Source organism: Atractosteus spatula, chromosome 4 (genome assembly GCF_055471065.1).
Source record: "Atractosteus spatula isolate fAtrSpa1 chromosome 4, fAtrSpa1.hap1, whole genome shotgun sequence".
NCBI classification, from domain to species: domain Eukaryota; kingdom Metazoa; phylum Chordata; class Actinopteri; order Semionotiformes; family Lepisosteidae; genus Atractosteus; species Atractosteus spatula.
In genome coordinates, this window is record NC_142709.1 from 58,175,248 (window position 1) to 58,199,991 (window position 24,744).

The 24,744-nt window shown below is 36.1% G+C and overlaps 1 protein-coding gene across 1 annotated transcript in view; it reads left to right on the top strand.

Moving 5' to 3' along the window:
• Positions 1–18,490, top strand: part of LOC148836677 (uncharacterized) — a 28,503-nt gene extending 10,013 nt beyond the window's left edge. Inside the window, exons 3-10 of the mRNA XM_088912626.1 lie at positions 5,868–6,016; positions 7,529–7,669; positions 8,067–8,158; positions 13,250–13,345; positions 14,137–14,272; positions 15,465–15,571; positions 16,276–16,383; positions 18,387–18,490. Coding sequence (XP_088768752.1) covers positions 5,868–6,016; positions 7,529–7,669; positions 8,067–8,158; positions 13,250–13,345; positions 14,137–14,272; positions 15,465–15,571; positions 16,276–16,383; positions 18,387–18,490 — 933 coding nt within the window. The remainder of the gene's footprint in view (positions 1–5,867; positions 6,017–7,528; positions 7,670–8,066; positions 8,159–13,249; positions 13,346–14,136; positions 14,273–15,464; positions 15,572–16,275; positions 16,384–18,386) is intronic.
• The last annotated feature ends 6,254 nt before the right edge of the window (positions 18,491–24,744 follow it).

The following is a 24,744-nucleotide window of genomic DNA, read 5'->3' on the forward strand; positions in this document are numbered from 1 at the left end:
GACCAAATGGCTAGAATCCCAGTGATTTTGGCATAGGAAAGACAAGAGCATTCCAAAAAATGTCATCTCACCTACCATTATCACAGTGTGTATTCTACTTGCAACTCTTTCCAACAAGATATTGGAGAGAAAGATGAGAGGTTGCATAAACCCTATTCAAAACTGATCACTGTCTGTATGCAGCTTCACAGCTACAGTACAGTAGAGCTACAGCTGAAACTTTATTTGCATCATAAGAGAAGCTCTGTAACACTTTATTTGAATGAGCCTAAAACATACAGTACCACTATAACTCCTTCTTAAAGACTATATAACTTTAAACAATAACATTTACAAACTTTTACAACTATCTGTGAAAATGACATGACAGATATGCGACATTACAGTCATTATTTGGAAGGGTTCATAACAACATACAATTCCAACCGAAAGGTAAGAGCACAGCCCCAGGGAGACAGGTGATGGTAGTGGAAGATACCACTATGAATTTGAGAACTGACAAGGACTTTGTATGGATGCAGCTCATTTATCAGAGGTCCTGTTATGTTTATGTGAAATTTAATTTTGTTATTTGTATATATATATGTTGTTTTATTATATTATGTAGTGTGTAAGAAGTTGTAATGGTTTGCATGTCAATATCATGTTTTCATGTTCTAACGAGAGATTGAGAATACATTTTATACAGTATATAATAATAATAGTTGCTCATACTTATATAGCACTTTTCTGGACACTCCACACAAAGCGCTTTACAGGTAATGGGTACTCCCCTGCACCACCACCAATATATTTTGCAATCTGCTTGCAGTATCTCCAGTGGTAAACTGGAGGCCTGTACACAGCTTGAGTGTTCCACAATTAGACCAATGTCCTTAATAAAGCTAAGGAGGAGAAAAGCATTTTTAGTTTTTTTTTCCGCAGGATGAAGGTATGTGAAAGTTTCTCTCCATTCTAGTAATCCTTAAATATTGAACTTTTGACCAAGCTAAATATACATTTTGTAGTTGGTCTAATTGTGAATTTGTGTGGCTTCCCCATTTATCTTTTTTGAATAACATAAAGTTTGACAGATAACTTTTGTTCTTCTCCAAATATGAATTTGACAAATATCCAACTTGGTGATAAACGTTTTTGCACATATTTTCCACTGTTAATAAAATTAACTTGACAGTATTTTTAGAAATGACCCCTCTAAATATATAATTTGATATGTCCCAAAAAAAATTAAAATTTTAAACCCTCCCTGACTATATATGTACATTAATAAAAACAGCTGATCTTTGAAACATGCATTTAGTTACTGTATATAAGGATTTTTAGACCTTTTTAGAGGAACAATTTTTAGAGGAAAACTTTTGAAACAACAGTCAGAAATTACACTAACCTTGCACTGTGGCTGCCTGCCTAACATAACAGCTAGAATTATTCATTGGTTTTTATTCACTTTGCTCATGGTGATTAATCATAAACATGCTTTATTTTGTGTCATAATATAATTCGAATCTTTTGATTAAAAACAGTCTTTTCTATGTTTCATTTATTTCAAAGAAAAAATGAAAAATTATAAACTATTTACCATTAAATAGAAACTGAATCTTTTTTTCTCATTAGCAGCTGGTGTATTTTGGCCCCTAATATTTCCAGAAATCCCTGTAGTCCAAATAAATTGTGAGAGTTGTCAAACGAATTAATGTATTGAGAAGTCACTTGGAAAAACATCAAATGTGATTATAATAATAGTCTTTGTTTCATGTAGCTGCAGTATGCATTGTATTTTATTCTAAATTAAATGATATTCAAACTGTAAACTGCAACCTTTAATGATTTTATTTTGGCAAGATTTGTTCTTTGGGATGAATGAAAGTGATTTTAACTGCAATCAATTTGACAAATGACTAATGGCTATATAAATATCCATCTGTTATCAAAAAGCATAAAAAGTAAATTGTAAGTTTGGTTATTTGTCCAACAAATTTGTTTATGTAATGATTACATAAAATTGTTACACAAATGGATCATCTATCTTCAGCTAATATTTATATTTACAAAAATTTACAACATTTCCACCTTAGGAAAATTAACATGGCCTTCCTGTGCAGCACTTCAAGTTCCATAGCCAATGTCATACTGTATGTGCCTTGATTAATGATCTCAATACTTGTATTTTCTGCAATGGTGCCCTGTCCAGGGTACCCTGCCTTGTGCCTGTAGCCAAGATAGACTCTTGCTCCCCCGTGACCAGAACTGGATAAAACAGTTAGAAAATGGATGGATGAATGCTTGTATTTTTGTTGTTGATGTTTAAAAATTAAGTGGCTTCTTTTATTAATGAAATGACATTTTTTCACCACTTGCCAAAAGCACTTATGCATGCATTAGCCCTTTTATTTATTGATTATCAGTTTAAATTTGAGGACAGTTTAGTATTCTTATCTATTCTGACCTTGAAAAGGTAATTAAATGCTAATTGAATAAAAATCATATTGAATAAAGAATTTCCTCATCAAGGAATGTCATCATACAGTACCATCATCTCACCATACCAGATGTTATGCCTTTAATTATTGTATTGAATATTGTTTATGTAAAATTGGAGCCTGGTAAATCTTATTAAACTAAATTCACATCACTGGCAAAGTGATGTCAAACAAATGTCTTCAGGAGTAATGGGGTTGGTACAATCTCATGTATGTTCCACACCTGAAGAAGGCTCCACAGCTGAAACATTGTGTCTCTTTTCTTTTCTTTTCTTTTCAGCATGGAATAAACCTTTATCTGTTTCTTTGCAGCCCACACATGCCGACGCCGCTACATACTTGAAATTCTTATTCCACTCATATCTAACATGGTACAGTATAAACAACGAGCATGGCAGTAGAATGTTACAGTATTTAATGTATTTTACTATAGCAGACTACATATGTGTTTTAGCCAATAATCTAGATGTAATAGAAATCATTAAGAAAATTGGTGAACAGACTACACACCACAGTTTTTTATGTGTGTATGTATGAGCCAGATCAGTGTCATTTAACATGAGCAACAGTGGTAGTGCAATGGCGTGACAATGAGAATTACGAATGGCTCACACATCTGTTACTTGTGAGAATACATTGACGATTCCATCTGTTTTATATTGTTTGGTAGCTTTGTCCCCAATTCTCTGTCAGTTTTTTCCATTTATTGTTTGATGAGCTTCCCTCATCAAGTACTCTTCTACAGTTCCCCTTCCTCATTTCTTTCCTTGGGAGACCTGATATTATTATAGCATTCTTAAATAGTTGACAAAGTTTGGAAGACCACAGGTATTTGATGATACACACACATACATTTTAGAGATTTAGCTGTCTTAGAATGAAAGTCGCAGTCCCTAAACAGCCAGTAAAAACAGGTTTATTCTGCTCGTGGAACATTCCACTTTTCAAATTCAGTCTGTGCTTGCACAGTAACATTACGGTTAGTGCTGCCGCCTCACATCACTTTGGCACAGGCTTTGATTCCTGGCAGTACACATTCTGTGTGGAGTTTGCATGCTGTGCCTACGCTCTCATAGTTTTTCTGCTAGTGCTCCAGTTATCTCTCACCTTCCAAAGTCATGTTTGCTACCATAGTTAATCTAAATTATGCCTCTGTGTGTCCACCAATGGACTTGTGTCCTACCTATGGTGTAGTCCCTCCTTGTGCCCTGTGTTTCTACGATAGCCTCTGGGATGCAGTGACTTTTGCATGAAATAAGAGGTTTTTCTTTGAAACCTCTTGACGCCTTCTGCTATGACACCTTGTTTTGTGGTAGAAACGTTTCTTCAGCCCAGGTGTTCTGTGTGTGCAGGATTTAACAAACATTGTAGAGAAAGACTAAGATATTTAAATAAAAGGCACAACATTATCATAGAAAGGACATTAACCATACAGAAGTACCTGAAGACTGAATAGAAAACAAATGTAGAACATTTGAAAAGTAGTATGTACAGCGTGTGAGTAAAATGGGTTAGAAATCCAGGTGAAGAAAGTACAAAGACTATATCAAATAAGCAAACTACCACACTGCAAGGTGAGGCACATGAATATAAACCCGACTTATTAAACAGAGATACAGTAATCTGACACAGGCTTATACTGGGAAGCACTCAGACGATATAGTTAAAATCCCAGCCAAACATACACACAAACAGGGACAGGTTTAAACCCAAAATACAGACTCAGGCTTAACCCTCAGTAAAATACACACACAGACAGGGGCAGCCTTAAACCTCAGTCAAACACACACGCAAACAGACACAAGCAGATACTGGGGTTTCTTCCAGTCAAACACAGACAAACAAGGGCCGGCCAAGCTCAAGTACAGAGGAATAAAAGACATTGCTAAGGGAGTGTGCATAGTTTAAACCTAAGAGAGAGAGCTTCCAGAAGTAATACATAGAAACTACTACTACTAACTTTAATCTGTTGCAGTTCTACACAGAGTCCAACTAGATAGCTGTGTCAGCATATGTAGGCTGCAAAGGAACAGGTTAAGGTTTATTCCATGCTGAAAAGAAAGAGCCTTCTTTATTGTGTCAAAAAAAATTACACTGCTCTTACAATTACCAACAACTCTGCATTTTCAGTGTTTCCCTCAATTCTTTCTCTTCCCTTACACCAACAAAGATAATTCCCCACTCCAGAAAGTCCGTCCTGTCAGAAGGGTTTCAAATACAGATGCTCAACAAAAAAACAAATTATGTAATTATGAGTACTTCAAAACAAAACAAAAACATTTAACGTTTACAATATAAATTATTAATACCTGAAAAAAAAGATTAGTATTTGAAATTAATACTTACTAATGTTGTTATCATTACAGATGCAACCGGTACTTTGATTGTTGCATTGATCCTACCAATTGCCAGCTGAATAATTAAATTTCACCGAAAGACTCACATGCTGAGTAAGCCCAGAGACTCTGTAGTTAAATGGACAACTACAGTATAGTTTTTTTTATCTAAACAAAAATTAAACATTTCATTATAACTATTTTGAAAATAAACTTTATCTGATGGTCTTTATGTAGTTATGCTTTTATTAGGCCAATTAAGTCATTTACAAATTTCTCTGTACTGCATAACGAACATTTTCGTAACATTCAACTGTGAAAAATTGGTTGCCTGTTCCCCCAATGCAATAACTGTTTACATAAATTTTTGAACTCCTGTGGAAAATTGTTTGCACGTGCGTTGTGTTTAATGTAAATGTCTTTGCGAGCATGAAATGTCCAGCATAAGTGAGCCCTTGTGATAAGTAACCTGCATTCCCGGGGTAAGGTTTTAAGTTACCCTTGCAATGAAAGCCTCTTAACTAGCCCATGAAAATCCTTTAGCCTGTTAGTTTAGCATACTTCTAGGGACAAAAAGTTGATATATGCATCTTTGATTTTAACAGAATACACCTGTAACCTCAGACTCATGATACATACAGTACACTAGTTGGAAACAGATCTTACAAATCGTATGTTAACCATACATTATCAGGGAGCCATTTAACCTGGAGAAAATCATGGTAGATTAGAGCATTCATTCATAAGGATCAATTCAATAATTAAATTAATTGAATGGTTCAAAGTCCTGTAATAAAATGGAAATGCCACAGTTGACTACCCCTGAAGCAGACTATATGTTATGAAGAGACCATATATGTGCAAAAGTGCACACAAGTAGAATCACGTGCCCTCTGAAGAGGGAGCAGTGCATTTGCTATACTAGATCAGTAATGTACTTGCAATGTTCTCACGGGAAGAAATCTGAACAATTGCTCAATGTTTGCTGTGTACTTTATATTTACCATACAAAGAAACTGTATTTTTCCTTCAATGCTTTTTTATTATACAGTCCATAATTCTTGAAAAGAGGGGGCGTACGGTTTACCCATTTACTCATCTCGAGCTGCTGGACTGTGGACTCGATGTATGGTCCATGGAAAGACTTGGGAAAGCAGTTAACCTCAGCTCATTGACTTCTCTTAATCTAGACTATAATACGTAAGTACAGTATTTGCTGGGTTATGTTAGATAATTTGATGTGGATTGTTTCAGCATTCATTTCATTACATGCATAATACTTCAGCAGAAGATGAAAAATATATATTTTTTATAATTTTATATAAATATAATCTGAAAAATAAAGCAGTATATTAAATATAGTGTTCTGTGTTATGTTTCTGCTGTGAGGAATGAATATCGTGATAGGCATGCATCACAGCTTCAAGTCAATGTTCTTCTGATTTTATTTTGGGTTCTGACCAGGATGGAGCTACATGCCTCCATAATCTCATAAGGTCATGTGGTGGAAAAATATGCAGCAACTGATTTATGGTACCACAGAGCATTGAAGTATGATCTGATGCCAAAATTAGAGTTCTCTTGTTACTTGCTGCATATTTGCTACTATGAATTGAATGTCAGTTCTTTAGATGCACATAAAAAGCGTCTTAATTGTAATCTTGCATATTTGTAACCTATACTAGATGTGATAAATTGATCAATCCAGAGAATAATGAATATGTAATATAGTTATGATATCAAGGACATCATTCATTACAAGAGGGAAATTATGTCTCAGCAATATCCAAAATTGTTAATTTCCAAAATTAGGTTCTTTTAAAATGTAGATGTTTGTTTTATCTACAGTAGACTACCTGCATCTACAGATGTACAATCAAGATATGATGTGGTAATATCACCAACCTCCATAGTGTTCCATGTGTGATCTACCTCCTTTAATACTTTGCTGCTTTTTGTTATTTACAAAATTAGAAACAAAGACCAGAATATCATTTTTTTCTGGAAGGTAAACAGCTAACAAATAACTATTTGATTTGCTACACGTTAGTTTTAAAGGAGAACTGAAGAACTTTGAATGAAAATTTATGGATCTTAAAGTAGGACCAAATACAGTATTAACAGGCATATAAAGTGATTTTAGAGAAAATTATCAATAAGGAAATGTTGTTAAATGGTATTGCTTCAAATTAAGCCTCAAAACAATTTACTAATTTCCACTGACAAACATAAAATACACCCATTTTATGTAAGTATTTAATCCAGCTAGGTCATGATTTATGCAACCTCTGTGACATTGAAGAAATTCTCCAATGTGGTTCTCTTCAAAGATACATGTGGAAGTTCCTATTTTGTGTAGTTGTGGTGTGTTTTTTCTGCATAGGGAGCTTTATTTAACTTGAGTGCAGAGAATGAAGTGAAGGAGCTTATTTATTTTCCCAAAAGGTTTGTCATAATATACAGTATATGATTATTTCTTTAATTAAAATAGGATATCTAATGAAATAAAAACTGGTAAGTGGCACACCAGGGATAGTCACACAAATCCCTTCTTTCCTGTTGGCCTTGTAAGTTTCCCATCTGTTTTTTCATTTTTTTCATTATGTTTTTACTATAGGCTTCTGTTAATAGCTTATCGAGAGATAGTTTACCTGACATCAATTGTAAGAGAGTAATTTAAATGGCATCACATGTAACACTTTCTTCTTGCAGTTTTGGAGAAGAGGGTGTACGAGGATTGCTGCATGGACTTGCAGGAAACAATCAAGTTGTTTCTCTTAGTTTGTGTTACTGTCATCTAGGCCCAGGTAGCGGATCTCTGCTTGCTGCACTTGTCACAAAAAGTGCAATAAGGTGGGTTTCGTTTTCCTTTTATTGGCTTCTTTAAAAGTTAAAGTCCTTCTTAAACTTATTTGTTTTATAGTGCTAGAGTTTAGGTACCGTAGACGGATGTGTGGATTCTGTACATTTGCATGAACTGGGAACATAAAACTCCCCCGTGAATATATTTGGATTTTATTGCAATTTAAATAATTGAAGTAGCAGGTACCCATTTATTCATATGAGTGGACTAAAGCAGCGTTGCTTAAAAATATGACAATTAGATTTCTAGTGCGCTTTCCACAGTAATTCATATTGCCCTTATCTATTTACTCATTTGCAATACTTGATTTCAATTCTGGTAAATAATTGACTTTTAAAAGTATCATCACATACTTTTCACATCATATTTTGTTTCTTTTCTTTGTAGAGACCTGTATGTAAATGGTAATGAATTACAAAGTGAAGGTTCAGCAGACCTGGTTAGGGAGATGGCGGAATATGCAGAGATTGTTGCTTTAGGTAAGGTATTATTTTCCAGTGAGGAGAACTTCAGGAACCAGTACTTTGAAAATAGGCATATGATCCGATAAAACAGGATTAATCCATACAAAGCCAATAACTGAACTGGACAATAGTTGATCTTGAACATCTAAGCCTTTTCAAATCAAAATAAAAAGCAACCTGCTCATGACGCTCCTAAAGCAATGTTTATATTCAGGTCAAGCTCAGTTGTCCTAATCTGAGGCATGTTTTAATAGGGATAGTTACCTAATTACTGTAAATTCAATGCTAATACATCTGCACATTGTTTTTCAGTCTCTGGATATCTAAGTGCACAAATAACAGGCAGGGTATATAGGCTCTCTTTCATAGTAAAGACACTATTGTCAAGATTTCATCATCCTGTAAAGAACAGTTATAATTACAATTGCCCTTTGCAAAAGTAGTTGGATATTTGTGTGTTTTAAACAGATGGAAAGTAGTCTAAACAAAGGTTTGAATGTGCAATGATTATAGTTTAAAACATTTTCACAGACTTCAACAAATAATATTATTGTTTGTTAATATTTGAAATATCCAAGTAACCAGATTTCAGTGAAGGATTGACCATAACTTTGATGCTGAGCTGTAGCTATAAGTAGCCTTTCAACACTTTACTTTTTTATTGTAAGAGAGCTGCATTTTAAGTCAGATTCTTTGAATACACACCAGTGATCCTATGAATTGCATTCTGAGAGCCAGGATCATATTATCACTTCATAAGAGAATCAGACCCACTTTCAGTAGGCAGCGTTTTAGGGGCACCTACATTTCTTGCCACTCTAATATTCAATATTTCCTTCTCACTTGACTTTGAACAAAAGGATTGGTTGTACAGGGGTATCCCCCTCTTTATGACACCTTGCTTGTGTACTTTAACAATTACTGGAATGCAGAACTCAGCATGTTTTTTTTTATGATGAACAGCAGCTTCATCCAATCTTATCAAACAAATACATCCTTTGTTCACAGCTGCAGGACAGGTTTGGATGGTGGCAAAAATATTAGCCAAATACACATGCTGTAGATCATACATAGTTTTAAAGATGGCTTAAGTCAGTTATTAGTTGATCCAGGAATGTAGACTGCTTAATATCAGCTAATGCCCGTAAATGTATTTGTTAATAAAATGTAACAAAGGCATCAACAAAACATTTTAATGTCTGCTTTTTAACACTTGGTTTAAATAAGGCATTAACATCTGTGAATGGTCAACAGGCATGTGTGCTCTTCCACATATTTTCAGTCCTAGGGAGGTGTGTGTTTTTATTAGACAGAGATGAAAACCTTCATATGTGAAGGATTTAAAAGATGGTTCTATTTACTAATGTATTCATCCCTAGTACTAGAATGAACATGTGGGTATATCTGATTAATATGGTTCACATGCTGTATTTATCTTCCAACCCCTTGTCCCCTGCTAAAAAGTAATTAGCAGTCAAGTGGAAAGTATTCATTGCCCTGGTAAAAATTAATCCACACCATAGAAATCCTGTCTGAGCAAAACTGTGAAACTGTAAGGCAGAAATGCAAGTAGACAGACATTGGGATTAGTGATCAACGTCACCTGCACACTCCTGTACACACTCCTGAAGGATTGATGAGGTTAAACTCTCAGCAACTGTGATGTTAAGTGAAAAGCAGCTGCTTTGCATTGTAATTAGTGGTTTTAGTGTTTTTAAGTGAGAAACAGATTTGACTGATGGTAAATTTAAAGGGATTAAAAAATAAACACAGAATATGAATAGCCATATTCATACTATAAAAAACATATTGAGTAAAAATGTTGTCTTCTTTCTTTATTGTGGTTGAAACCCCTTGTAAATGTCGACTATAAAGAGCTGTTTCTCAGTAAAATCAGTGACTAAGTGGAAGTGGGGAGAAACTAATTGTCACACACTTACTGATTATGCAATAACAGTATTCCGAAAATATTACTAGTGTTTGAGTCATAGCTCTCTATAACCACATGTTTTATAGTCACCTAAAACACAAATTACAATCATACTAGACAAAATATTATGAACCCACACTGAATAACACAGTGGTCCTCTGCAAGAGTAAGAACAACTGGAGAGGACATGACATGACTCCACAAACGTTTAAAATATTTTCTACATAGTTCAATCCCATTCTGTTTGCAGGACCACCTTAATTTGAGGTTGTGTTGAGGATAATGGTGTGTAATCCATGGTGTGTAAAATGCACATTCCATCCATATTCAAGTTTCAAGCTAGGCTTCAGTCAGACTGAGATCTGGGGATTGTCCAGGCAAAGGAAGTCTGTCATGCTCCTACTGTATATTCGACCACACATTACCAGCCACTGATGAAGTCTGTTCATTTGACTGGATGTAGTATTCAATATGAATGTTCAATATTGTGGCCAGTGAATGTAGAATCCTACATATACAGTATATGTATGTATGTCTGTATGTATGTAGTGTTAGTGAATTTGAATTTGGTTGAATGATGGTAGACAGAACAATTTTATCTGTGAAGCACTGATATGACAAAAGTAAAAATGATGGAGGGCAGCTCATTTAAATTGGAAAACTGTGTCCCTGGCTTACAGTCTTGTTTTCAAAGGTTTAAATCCCTAATGATCCATAGAGAGCAAGAGCCTTTTTCCAGATGGACTAGAGATGTCAGATCAGCTTCTGATTATTAGCCTAACAAGCTTATAGGAGTGTGTGCGCTTCCATCAGGAGGCAAAAGCCGTCTGTACTAGTATAATGTATTACTGCTGAATGAGCCAGGCTAGGGTTAAGCATCTACTGAGAAATTCAAAACCATTCGAACTAGAATGGAAGGGGGAGAATCCAAACATCTTTACGGCAGATGGATTACATAAAGAAAAGAATCAAAAAGACAACCCAAGGGAAGACGACAACATCAGTTCACCAGGTAAATAGGTGCATTTACTTACAGTGGTGTGAAAAAGTTTTTGCCCCCTTCCTGATTTTTTATTGTTTTGCATGTTTGTCACACTGAAATGTTTCAGATCATCAAACAAATTGAAATATTAGACAAAGATAACACAAGTAAACACAAAATGCAGTTTTTAAATGAAGGTTTTTATTATTAAGGGAAAAAAAATCCAAACCTACATGGCCCTGTGTGAAAAAGTGATTGCCCCCTAAACCTAATAACTGGTTGGGCCACCCTTAGCAGCAACAACTGCAATCAAGCATTTGCGATAACTGGCAATGAGTCTTTTACAGCGCTGTGGAGGAATTTTGGCCCACTCATCTTTGCAGAATTGTTGTAATTCGGCCACATTGGAGGGTTTTCGAGCCTTAACCGCTTTTTTAAGGTCATGCCACAACATCTCAATCGGATTCAGGTCAGGACTTTGACTAGGCCACTCCAAAGTCTTCATTTTGTTTTTCTTAAGCCATTCAGAGGTGGACTTGCTGGTGTGTTTTGGATCATTGTCCAGCCGGACATTCTCCTTCAGGATATTTTGGTAGACAGCAGAATTCATGGTTCCATTTACCACAGCAAGTCTTCCAGGTCCTGAAGCAGCAAAACAGCCCCAGACCATCACACTACCACCACCATATTTTACTGTTGGTATGATGTTCCTTTTCTGAAAAGCTGTGTTACTTTTACGCCAGATGTAATGGGACACACACCTTCCAAAAAGTTCAACTTTTGTCTCGTCAGTCCACAGAGTATTTTCCCAAAAGTCTTGGGGATCATCAAGATATTTTCTGGCAAAACTGAGACGAGCCTTTATGTTCTTTTTGCTCAGCAGTGGTTTTCGTCTTGGAACTCTGCCATGCAGGCCATTTTTGCCCAGTCTCTTTCTTATGGTGGAGTCATGAACACTGACCTTAACTGAGGCAAGTGAAGCCTGCAGTTCTTTGGATGTTGTTGTGGGGTTTTTTGTGACCTCTTGGATGAGTCGTCGCTGCGCTCTTGGGGTAATTTTGGTCGGCCGGCCACTCCTGGGAAGGTTCACCACTGTTCCATGTTTCCGCCATTTGTGGATAATGGCTCTCACTGTGGTTCGCTGGAGTCCTAAAGCTTTAGAAATGGCTTTATAACCTTTTCCAGACTGATAAATCTCAATTACTCTGTTTCTCATTTGTTCCTGAATTTGTTTGGATCGCAGCATGATATCTAGCTTTTGAGGATCTTTTGGTCTACTTCACTTTGTCAGGCAGGTCCTATTTAAGTGATTTCTTGATTGAGAACAGGTGTGGCAGTAATCAGGCCTGGGAGTGGCTAGAGAAATTGAACTCAGCTTTCCAAAGATGTGATAAACCACAGTTGATTTATGTTTTAACAGGGGGGGCAATCACTTTTTCACACAGGGCCATGTAGGTTTGGATTTTTTTTTTCCTTAATAATAAAAACCTTCATTTAAAAACTGCATTTTGTGTTTACTTGTGTTATCTTCGTCTAATATTTCAATTTGTTTGATGATCTGAAACATTTCAGTGTGACAAACATGCAAAAAAATAAGAAATCAGGAAGGGGGCAAACACTTTTTCACACCACTGTAAATGACAGGACTATTAGGAGAAATTCAAGAAATAGAAGCTACTATAATACTGTATAGTAACTATATTGGAACAAGTAATAGCTTTATTCCATGCTGAAAAGAGAAGAAAGAAAACAACCTTTCGGCTGTGGACCCTCCTTTGGGTGGGAGCTACGCATGCTGATGTACCTACCCACCTGAACTACTGTACTAGTAACCGTATTGTCTTGTTTTTATTGTGTAATTGGCACCACAGAAACATGGCTAACAGAGAGCAGCAACAATGAAGAATACAATATTAGCAGATACACAGAAAAGTCATGCAAGTTCTCCATTTTTAGGGTTTTAAAAAAAAGATTGTGAGTCTTTCTGTAGGATGTCAAACATATTTTGAGCTGTGGTGCTTGGCTGGTAGGAAGTATTGCTGAAATGCGGATTGTAATCCAGGCTCACAGCCCACATGCAGTGTGCTATATGGGTGTTTACACAGAATGGAAGCAGACAGAACCAAGGGCCAGGCTGCATTGTAACCTGAACCAGATAACAGTCATTGACCTAATATTTCATTTTCATGCTTAGGTCAACGTGCGGATGTTGCTTCTGTAAGTTCAAACCTTGAAAGTAAAAGTACCACAAGGCCAGGAACTTCTATGAAAAAGAAAAAAAAGGCAAAAGGTAATTATTCTTTTTGAAGTACAATGCTGTGCAGTAGGCTGGACAAATGTCTTTCTAGTAAAATGAAGGGTAGCTTGCCAGTTAAGGCAATACTAAGTAAAACAGTGAAAGTAAGTTAATTAAGGCTTTAGTTAAGAAACAAAGAATATCTGTCTTTTTGCTTTTCTGAAGTTGCTGGAAATATGCAACTATGATATACATGTGACAAGTTATAATTTCCTGTTCCCTGAACTTGTACTGCGTATTGAATTACATGTTTAGTAAATTAAAATAACTTATTAGTATGTAAATAAGCCCCAAAATGAGGTTAAGTACTGATCAGAAAAACAATTCTCATACGTTTTAATGAATATAAGTCCAAAAGCAAACATGCTTCAACATCCTGTGCTGTCCATTCTGTAAGCAGTAGGATTACTAAAAATCCAAGGATCCAAAAATAAATAAACTAAACAGACTAAGATCTGTTATTAATTTGACGTTCTACATGGAATATCCATGAACTTTGAGAAGTAAGAATTTATATGTGCAAAAAAAAGAACCTGTCACTTGCTTTTTCTCAGAATCACAGAGGATAAAGAGGGTCATGTCTAAACTATGTTTTACAAAATAAATAATAGCTCTTTTTTACATGCATTGTATGTAATTCTAAATGAAATTCTGAATGTTTTAGTTGTGTTGAAGGCAGAAAGAGAATCTGAGATTAAAGATTGCTATTAAGCTTCATCTTTTGTGTATGATGGAAGCAAATAGAAAAAAATAGGCATTGATTAGGTGTTCTTGGATATTCAAAGGAAAGAAGAGCAAAATTGCAAAACCTCCAGAGATTGGACCCTGGTTAGCAAAGTTACATCTGGTTGATAACGGAATTGATGACAATGGAAAGGAAGGGATTACTGGCCCACTGAAGTTTGCCCACGTTCTTTGTCAGTGAGTATCACTATAGGGAAAATAAAACCTTGCACAAAACCCAAAATATCCTTATTAAGCATGCAATTGTTCACATGCATCTATCAGTTCCAGGAATGATGCAGAATGATCCAACTCAAACAGAGCTATCCTTGCCCTTAAATAGAAAGTCATTTATATCATTAAAAAAACATGTAATCACTGTCAGCCAGAATAAAGCAATAACACATGCCTTATACATTCTTACTTGTTGGTTCAGTGAACATTTATTCAAGACCCCTTGCTATACTACTGAAAAAATGAGAAGTGTATGTGAGACTTTGAACCCATCTCATATGAAGAAGAACATCCAGCATTAATTGTGTACAGGTGTATTGTGGGATCAGATCTGAAACCAGGACAATGGCCTATCCAGCAGCTGTTACCCCCCTCTACTGTACAGAGCTTAGACATGGACAACATCCAGAAGACCCCACAAGGTCCTGGAAAAATATCATCAATACTGCTTGTGAAAGATCTTTTTAAAATTGTCAGAAAACAAAAAAAAACATAAATTATGCTTTTCACAAACAAACACAACATGCATTGAAGCAAAGATCAAACATCACATAAACTTAACTGGGTTGGGCATGACATCTAAATATCTATTGGCAGGTGCCCAAAGCAAGTAATTTTCTCTGAAATTCTACATTATACTGTACATGCTCAAGAGGAGGTGAGAGCATAGTGAAAGTGAGCCAAGAAAGTGAGCATAGTGGGGATCTGGAGATCTAGGTCATGACTAGATACTGACAGCTTGTTGACAGCATGTTGAGATTCTGACAGCTTCTGCCTCCTCCTCATTGAGGACCTGACAATTAAGTTACCCAAACTCTTGCTCAGGTTTTCACTGCTGGATTCATCTGTTTGAATTTGAAGATCCCACTGTTTCACTTTGTTCTACTTTTAGGTCCTGTCCATCACACTGCTGTAGAGTGCAGTAAAATACAATATGTAATATATCAGTTTCTTGCAGTCCTATCAGCCTATGCCAAAAAACAAATATAGACACAGTCTACAATTTCTGACAGTAAGACATCCATATCTGAATATGTAAATGCATATTGAATGAATACAACTGTTTCCTTTGATTGTTTCACTTGGAACAAATATAATAAAAGTAACAAGAACACATGAATTTGGTGTATTTTATGATTTTTTCTGTTGTTTCTAGGCTCATCAAGTTTTCAGGTCATTTGATAGAGCTGGATTTAGATGATAACAGTATTGGAGAGCTCTGTGGCAAGCTCATCCTGGAAACCCTGAAGGAGAGAAAAGAAGGTATCGATGTACGGTATTACTCTGTTTATTATACCCTCATTAATCAAAATCACCAATTTAGCCCAAGACAACTTTAGGAGATTGAGGTGCAAACCATGCATCTGCACTTGCAGGTGTAAAGACATTTTTGAGTCTGCTTATACTGTATATTATCTAAGGCACAGAAAACAAGGTCAGTCAATGACTTACACAGGATAACAGCAAGTCAATGACACGGTCATTGGGCTTGAATCAGAAACTTCCTGGTAACAAGCCAATTTCTTAAGGAACACAACAAGTGACACAGCACAAACATTGTTTTACGAACCCAAATTCACCATACATTTTATTGTTTCAGTGTATGGCTTAACTTTTATTTTATTCCTATTAACCTATAATCCATTTTGAATATTTTGTGTTTGTTTTGCTGTGGTTAGGAATAAACGTTGCAGAGACAGAAAGTGGATTGTGTAAATTTTCTGTGCTAGAAAATGATATCACAGTGTTCTTTGAGGCCCGGTGATCTAGTTCAAAAAATGATTTTGAAGCTTCAGCTGCTAAGAATATTTGGCAGATTGTATTTCAAAATTTTCCACAGGTTTAATTTTTTTGTCCATTTGTTTGTATTAGGTCAACTAAATTATAACATACTGTAAAACAACTTTATCTAGTTCATTTGTATAGATATCTGACCTGGTATTTTTATTAACTGTTATGTGTTACAGCTAAATTACCTTGCTTAAAAATTAACGTCACAGCCCAGATGAGTGAGGATACATTTGGTGGAATCTTTAAGAATACCAAGAAGCTCAAATCTACCAAAAAAAAGAAAGGTGAGGTTAATATTCAATATAGAATTCATGTTTTTTTTCACAGGATAGCATATTAAAGTCATCTTTTGTTTTACTGAAATGAAGAAGTGACATCAGTCATTGCCACTTTTCTTGTGAAAGGAGGCAGAACATTACAATAACAGCACATCCACTTGTGGGTCATATGGCCTTCTACTATTCTAGTCCACCAGCTTCAAAACCTTTCTGTATGAAGCTGTACACTTCTAACCTGTGCCAGTTTTCTGAAGCTAAGAACTGTGAAAAGTTTATATTGTGTCCACCACAATTATTTGGTTTTGACCAAATAAAGTAATGAAAACACAGGAGATAGAATGTACTGTATGTACACAATATAAAAAGAGAGAAGGAAAAAAAATTAAAGCTTGCTGCCAGAATGTCACAATACAAGCCAGACAGGAATAGCAGATGCTACTGACACAAGGACAAGGACAAGGACACAAGAAAGAGAAGAAATAAAAAACTCTATGGTTAGAAATGTTTTGGAAGTTTGGCTCCTGTAATTTCTGAATCACTAGCGAAAGATGTTCAGTTTTGCAGGCTAAAGCAAGAGATTTCTTTGTGTACAGTATACATTATGTCTAGTATTATCAGTAAATTCACTTAAGTCATTTTAAACTTTCAAAACCTTTTCAAAATTTAGTAGGTCTTTTAGGGTCTAAGAGCATTGGGCCCAATGATTTGTTTTATTGGATTGTTATTACTTGTATATTAATGACCTGTGAAGTCTGTCAAAGACTCTCCTGTTTTTTTCCAGAAATTTCCACAGTGTGACTCAGCAGTACAGTATGTCCATTACACTGAAAAATGATTACAGGAAAGTTCATAGTCCTGAGTGCAGTTTCCATCTGTGACCTCCAGACCTGGTCTGTGCTGAGTGTGAAGAACATGCTGGAGGTCACAGTCAATACTGGTGCCTTCTGAACACTTTAACAAGCTTTCCTTGAGTCTCCAGAGCTGCGGGCTGAAAAATTATTGATTTTTTCAGTCTGGGTGTATATATTTAAAATTACCAGCAGCCACATTAATAAACTGTGCAGTACAGTAACTTCCTTGGGTGGTCTTTGTTTTAAATGAATGTAATGAATGAAAACAATCAGGTTCAATATGTCGATTAAAGCAAAGTCATCCTGCACAGAATAGAAAGTAAAGAGCACATCATCTTGGAAAGACCCATCATGCTGCTCACATCTACAGAATATGTAATCCAAAACGAGACAGTTATAATTTATTTTGTGGTTAACAGAAGTACTGTACTGTACTTCAAATAATTTGGCTAGGGAATACTGTGTCAAACAGACAGAAGCAATTAATGTTGTTACATTGTAATAAATAATGTATGTTTTCACTATGATTAAATATATTTCAATGAATAATACAGGTCAAAAATTTTACTAGAAAAGCAAGATCATGAGTCCTTTATTTGTAAGCTAGTGGACTATGCGATTCGTTATAAGAGTACACTTGAAGCTTGAGGCTTCCTACAGTAAATCTTTTAGTTTGCTGGACCATACTGTGTCCATAAGGAATGATAGTCACATTAAAAAAAACTGGACAGAAAATTCCCACATATTTTCTTCTAAATGTACATGGCTTTTATGCTTAAAAATTTATAGCCTGTGCTAAAACCTTTCGTTTCACCAGAACACAATGTAACAAAGCTTAAAGGAAAATATTTTGTGATGTTATGGGAATTAACTTTAAATGTTTGCCTGTATTTGTTTAGGCCTGGTCTCTTGATTTTGATAAAGAATATCCTTGGAATGCGTATGCAGGAATTATTTGACGAGTGCTTGCCAAAGAGCTTGTTAGTTAATGCTACAGTAGGTATTAAAATGCTTAATTACCATTTACCAGTGTGACCGTTACTAATGAGATCCATAATTTTAGGTGGCACAAACTGCAAAGGTTGCACTCTTCAGCTCCCCTTTTCCTCTCATATATCATTATTATTTGAAATGTACCCACCCTGGTGAAGGCTGCAGCAGGCCCAGGCCTGTCCCTGAAGAATAAGGCACAAAGCAGAACTGCTCATCCCCTGAACAAGCTGCTAGTCAATTGCAGAGTCACAGAGAAAGGGACAATGTAGAGGAGCCAATCAAATCTAGTCAACAAGGTTTTGGAGGAGAGACGTGGAGAAATGTGGGGAGAGCATGCAGACTCCACACAGACAGATAGATGCAGGACCCTTGAGCTGTGAGACATGCTAACCAGCACACTTGCATCCCCCCACCCCAACCCCCACCCCCAAGCAAGTCATCAGGTATTTTCTATCAGGAATATTGAGTTTGTCTCCTTTGAAAATAATATTGTTATCCTAAAGTTTTCAGTGCTAATTTTATCCTAGCCTAGGGAGCAAGGCACCCTGATCTGGACAAGTTGCACGCACGAATGAACTCAGGGAGGGGGGAGCAAACTGGAGCACCTGGGGAAAACCAGAGCAGACACAGGGAGAGCATGCAAAATGTACACAGAAGGTTATTAGTCTAAATCTGCCAATGAAAAATAAATGTTGCAGGTCACTAAATGTATGTTGGGGTAGCCATCCATTCATTTTCTAATCACTTTACAGGGTAAAGGTATTGGATTATAATCCAACAGAGGGTCATGGGGGAGCCAGAGCCTGTCCCGGCAAGCAACAGATAGACAGGCAGGATACACCCTGAATGAGACGCTAGTCCATCGCAGGGCACACACAGTCACAGACACAAATATGCACACACTCACACTGGGCTCATTTTCCCAGAAGCCAATGAACCTGTGTTTTTTGGGCTGTGGAGGCAAACCAGAACACTCAGAGGAAACCCAAACAAGCACAAGGAGAACATACAAACTCCATGCAAATAGCACCCCAGAACTTGGACCCAGGGACCCAGTGCAGTGAGGCAGCAGTGCTAACGACTGCACTACTGTGCCGATGTTTCAAAGTGTGTCACATTTTTCAAAGTATGAAGCACTATAAATACAAAGTATTCTTTGCAGATATCATTCCCGGTAGGTCAGGATAAGCAAACAATAATAGGAATGATAAGCGTTGTGCCAAGTGCTGCTAACACCTCTACTCCTAGAATATTATTCTAGTCTCATATCCCCAAGGTTTGTTCCCATAACCATGTCAGAAGATATCTAAGCATATGTATGAAGTTGAATCTTCCCATAAAATATGCAAAGAGAATCTGATCTTAAAATAAATATACATTTTAAACAATAATAAAATACCTAGGACGATTCAATAATTCAACAAAGATTCTAAACTATGGCACAGAGTCAGGTGGCAGCACACCCTCTGAAAACTATAACATAGTTTTCAAAACATACGTGCTTCACCATTATTCAACAGTGGAGTCTATCACTGCCTGAGCAAGCACAAGGGGGGTAGCTGCAGTGAAAATTAAAGTGAATTTGTGTTGACAGTGCCTGGCTTTGAACTGCAGTAGGTGTGCTTCTTCAAGTCAAAGTATGATTCATATTATTTGCACTATGATGCGATGCTTTCAGCAGAAATCAAAGACCACATAAGAGGGGTGTAAATGAGAAACAGTGCTTTTGGGGAATTTGGGGCATGCTTATGCAACATGTGCTCCTTTGAATCTGATCATTGCATTTTCCCTTAACGATTTAATTTTTTTTTCAATTTTGTGGTTACAGTTGACTTGTTTTTCACAGCTTAAGATTTTGCCATATGGAATGTATCAGAGTTATAGTGCAATGAGATACTTAGAGAGGGCCACTGGATAAACAGAATTATACTTTGACCTGTAACAGTGCTGTAGATAAAAAGTAAGCAAGAAGTAATTTACTTTATGGGGTGACAAGGATTTCCTATTTGGTGGAACACATTCTTTTCATACTTAGAATTAAGGAGATCAGTGCAGAGGCATGCATGTGCAGGTCTAGAATAATTCATATTCTCTGATATTTAGTGTGATATTTAGTGTTTTCTTCTTCTCCTTTCATCTTTCACTCACCTCTCTGATTATGATGTGTCTACAACAATGACCATTCTTCGCCTCCTGTCTTGGATACCTTAGCCTTCGTCTCGAGAGCTGCACAGGGTTTGTTACCAGCCTGGCGTTAACACCTGGCATCTTTCAGAAACAGCTGGATGAGATCCTTGGATCAATTAGCTGTTAATTACCATACTGGCTAGATGGCCAAATAGCCTCCTCTCAGTTTTAATGTTTCTTATGTTCTTACATTCAAGAAATGACTGAGATCTTCATGATCAGTTAGATTTTAACAATCTAACAGTTTTCTTCTGTAACCCTTTTTACATTTCTGTGTTTTTATAAATTTCCCTGGTTGTCGAATAAAAAAATATATAATTTTATACAGACAAGTAATAAATAAATTACTATGCCATCTAGTACTCACATGCTGTATGTCCATATTTAAAGAGCTGTGCTTCTGTTACAAAATAACTGATATAATTCTTTATTTCTCTCTTTTAGGAAAAAAAAGTAAAGTGTGAATTTTAGAGGATTCGGATGGAACAATGAAGCTGTTTAAATATATTAAAAGATTCCAATATATGGTTTAAAATATCTGCATATCAGTAAATATTGTAATTACACAAATTTAAGACCTTCAGGGAAAAATGATGCTTAGTACTTAATGTAAATACCAGCAAGAGCAGCAGCTTACATTTACAGTTCTTATAGATGTTTTCCCTCCTAATTTTGCAATTTATGTGATTATTATGATCTACTGAAACATTGTAAAAAGGTAACAGAGTTTCACAACTAACTATTAATAATTATTAACTTGTGTGAATATACAGTAATATTAGGAGAGGTTGTAAAACATGTTAGAGTCAATGTGGTCTTCCCACACTCCTTTTTACTGCCTGACTATAACAACAACAAAGATGATGCTTCCTTTTATGAGAGACATATGGATCTTTAGATCCCAACATACACTGCAATGATAACATGGATCCGTGCCCTGGGACTATCACAACCTGAAGCCACTGGGGCATTCAGGACTGATCTGCTGTCACCAAGACTTCAGCAGGACTACCAGAAAACGTCTGTGATTGATTTAAACCCAGTGAACCATAAGTAACAAATTAGGAGGGACTTCTTAAGGCTTTGTTTTTCATCCAGTAAAAACTCATTCATTGGGATGAAAGGTTCCCAAGAATTAAGAAATAGACTGTTTAATGGTGACCTCCAACACCTGCTGGATTTGATCTTTCTTGGTCCAGGACTGGAGAATCTCTGCTGTAAAGAATATCAACTGTCTTTCATATCAGTCTAAATAAATTAAACATGCTGTAGCACTACAACTTTATGTACTGTATAGCAATGATAGTAGACATTTTAGAAAATTAAATAGTTGAAATACTCCACTAGCATGTCAGTTTCTGATTGCCTATAGTGAATACTTTTCCACTGTCCACCTTTATTTTGAACAAACTGGTTCACTACAGTACTATTGCTTCTGTTTTTATCAATCAGATCTATCTGTGCTTCAATATCAGGACTGATAAATAGACAAATGTGAAAGATGTTCATATGAGGAGTGGCAATCTTTCTTTAATTCACATATCATGCGTCACCTTTTCAAAAACAGAGGAAAGCAAAGCAAGGCAGTGGATCAATATTTGTCATTATGGGGTAAAGTCAGTGCCGGATTTCCCATTAGGCACTGTAGGCACAATGTGCTTGCGATCGACTATAGGTGCTCCAAATCAATAATCGTACGCTATCTAGCAGCTGTTCTAGAAACTAGATAGAAACTATCGAAGTGATGGTTGCTCGACTCGCTCCATCAATCAAATGGTTTAGCATTAGAATAGTTTAAAATGAATTATGTCAATCGACATAATTCCATTGGCGTTTACCCCTCTTTTTGCACATTTTGGAGTGAAAGTGCCTAGGGCCTACAAACACCAAAATCCGTCCTTGGGTAAAGTGACTTACTACATCACTTGCACTTGCACTATCATTGACTATTTCAGCTTTTGAGTCAGACTGCTAATTGAATTTCAGACCTGCTGGAACCCAGCTAGTATCACTTCCCTTCTCCACATATGGCTCAAATGCTGAGCAATGAAACAAAAATGTGCACATTTTCTTTCAGATAGTCAAATAACATTCCCCCTGTGGCTTTTCATAAATTATGTTTTATAGAATTAAATAGATTACAATGTTATGAGTTTTAATATTTTTTAAAACAATTTTATGGAAGTACAACTCACAACATTGATTTTGAAAGGCCAGCAGGGGATACAGGGAGGCAGCTTTCTTTTCTCACTTAAACCCACTTTTACGCTGTGTTAAAACTGAATTAGGCCGGCTTTCATATTTACTACATTGTTTCATGATATGAAAGATAACACTTCTAAGGAGTAATGTTTGAGCTACTTTATCTTAAGTTACCAGCTTTATAAGAGTAGCCTGCTGAAGCTGCATTTTTGCTGTTCGTTCTCTGTGTTTCTGGAGCTTAAGGGAATGCCCTAAACTGACAGGCTGAAGGCACTGAATCTTTTTAGTCTCCAACATGGATGGTTTTGAGAGTAAATTATAAAATTATTCACAATCATCTAAGGCAATCCTGCTGAATTCTTCAGAATTTATACTGAAATGCGAATCAGAAGGCACAAGTGCAAACTACATGGAAGAGCATTAAAACTGACAACAGGACGCATTTCTTCACCCAGATGGAGTGGGAGTATGGAACAATACCCTGGCTTCTTTGGAGAAACACTGAGAAACACTCAGATCAATTAACTACTAACTACCAATTGAGCTAGATGGGCAGAATAGCCTCCTCTGATTTGTAACTTTTCTACTGGTCTTCTATTAATTCCAATCAAATGACCACCTTTTGTTCTCAGTGTGCTTCTAAGTTCCACAGCATCAGGTCTCTTCTTCATTACCAAATGGGCCCAAGAACTGGAACCACAAATTCATGCCTGTGTTTTAAAGGTCTGTATTCGACACTCACTGCATCTACAGCCTCCTACCCACTTGTACCTATGTCTTTAAGAGACTAACCTACAGAGATATTTTATTATTTTCTTTCAGTTTCAATCAGTAAAATCACTCATCTTGCATTTCTGTAGTGCCCCACATACTCAATGAATTATCTTACAGTAGAAATTGAACATCTTCCTTCGATTTTTACACATTTATTGCAGAGATAATCCAATAAATGTTTAAATAGACAGGGAATGACTCTACCACAGCTGACAATATCTGAATAATACAGCCAAAAGGGGTTATTAGGAAAACTGATTTGAATGATCAAGATTCTGGAATGGTCAGTGAACTAGTCAAATTTGCAGATGATGTCAAAAAAGAGTTTGACAAATTGAATCACTCGGCAATCACTTGTCAGATGGCATTTAATGGAGACAAATAGTGATATAGCTGAGTGGTAAATGCACATACCAGAAATACAAACTAAAAAAAATAAGACGGGGGACAGGGAACATGAAGGAGCTACCTATTGACAAATTATTATCATCCTCTTGACAATGAGAAGCAATAATAAATCAATCAGAATGTTGAGCTACATTGCCATTTAAAGTGTAGCATTTAAATCAAAGGATGTTAAAATTGTACAATGGACTAGTAAGAACTAATTTAGAATATTGTGTAGTATTTTGATCATGCTGATTTGAAACCAGGCCAGAAATTACCAACAGATACATTCCTAGGTTTAAAGGAATGTCCTATTCTAACAACTAAAAATACTGGATATATTTAGTCTTGGACAGCTGAAACTGTAGAGAAGTTCAATTAAAACAGAGAAAAGGGGACAGAATTGTTATACAAAGATGGGAGTCTTCAAGAAGTTACCCAGTCATGTTGCTGAAGCAGATACTGACTTGTTTCAAGAAATGGCTGGATGAGATCCTGGAATCAATTAACTATTAATTACTAAAGCCTGTTACATTCTTGTGAAGTTAAGAACATTATTAAATGCTATATTGAAAAACAGGTATACCCATACTATTAATACCATCAAACTGGCTTGTATTGCTGTTTGTAAGAGTAAACCTTAATTGGTGGAAATAAACAGTATTTTTTGTTGATGCATTGGGTTCTTTTTTCTTGAATTGTGTTGTGTTGCTCTGCTCAGAAAACAGTGGCTGCTGTTGACTAATGACAGAGCCCAGATTCAAACCAGCGATGAAGGGGCTACGGGACTCTGAATTTATATTATGACTCTGTTTATAGCTAAAGATTGCATTCTCATACAATAGCTGCTATTAGTTTTCCCAGCTGTTACTATGAGACAAAAGAATTGTTCTTTTTTTATCATGATCCTGTGAGAATATCAAATCAAATCAAAGTTTATTTATCATATGCACAACAATACGGCGTGCAGCAG